This window comes from Lupinus angustifolius, chromosome LG08 (genome assembly GCF_001865875.1).
Source record: "Lupinus angustifolius cultivar Tanjil chromosome LG08, LupAngTanjil_v1.0, whole genome shotgun sequence".
NCBI lineage: Eukaryota > Viridiplantae > Streptophyta > Magnoliopsida > Fabales > Fabaceae > Lupinus > Lupinus angustifolius.
In genome coordinates, this window is record NC_032016.1 from 19,746,763 (window position 1) to 19,747,341 (window position 579).

Sequence of the window (579 nt, forward strand, 5' to 3'; positions counted from 1 at the left end):
GTAGAAATCAGCATCTGGGACTATTGGAGTTGAGACACTACCTTTACTAGAAAAGGCATTTTTATTATCTCCAAAGATGAGTTTGCTTGAGAGCTTAGATTCTGTAAATAATGGCAACAAGCAGTATGAGAATTTGCCTTTTATTGAAGAACCAAGTTGACTTATAAGTGAAGCGGCTCCATTTCCAATACCAACTATGCCGGAGCCATCACCTTGAAAAACCAAGGTGTTATTATGTCCACATCCGATCACAGTGTTACGTAATCGGATAGAAGAGCCGTTAGTGGAACTTAAAGTAAAAGTATCCAAACTTAGAACTCCCTGTGATGTTGAACTATCCCCATATCGGATAGTATATTTACAACTTTTACGACGATCTGAAGAGCAAGAAGTATCTCTTGTAGATTCGCATATACTAGATAGGCAAGGAAGGAATCTATATGTCTTGGATTTTGAGGGGTTAAATATTGGAAAGGTTTGTTTGTAACATGGGTGACAAGGTTGGCATTGCAACCAAATAACGTTACTTCCTGTGTCAACAATACCTAAGGTTTTCACGGGTGGGGTTCCTATTGAGTA

The 579-nt window shown here is 38.7% G+C and overlaps 1 protein-coding gene across 1 annotated transcript in view; it reads right to left on the bottom strand.

Moving 5' to 3' along the window:
- Positions 1–579, bottom strand: part of LOC109353974 (aspartic proteinase CDR1-like) — a 1,222-nt gene that overhangs the window by 339 nt on the left and 304 nt on the right. The window contains exon 2 of the mRNA XM_019596329.1: positions 13–579. This exon is cut by the window's right edge and continues 63 nt beyond it. Within this exon, the coding sequence (XP_019451874.1) occupies positions 13–579 (567 nt within the window). The remainder of the gene's footprint in view (positions 1–12) is intronic.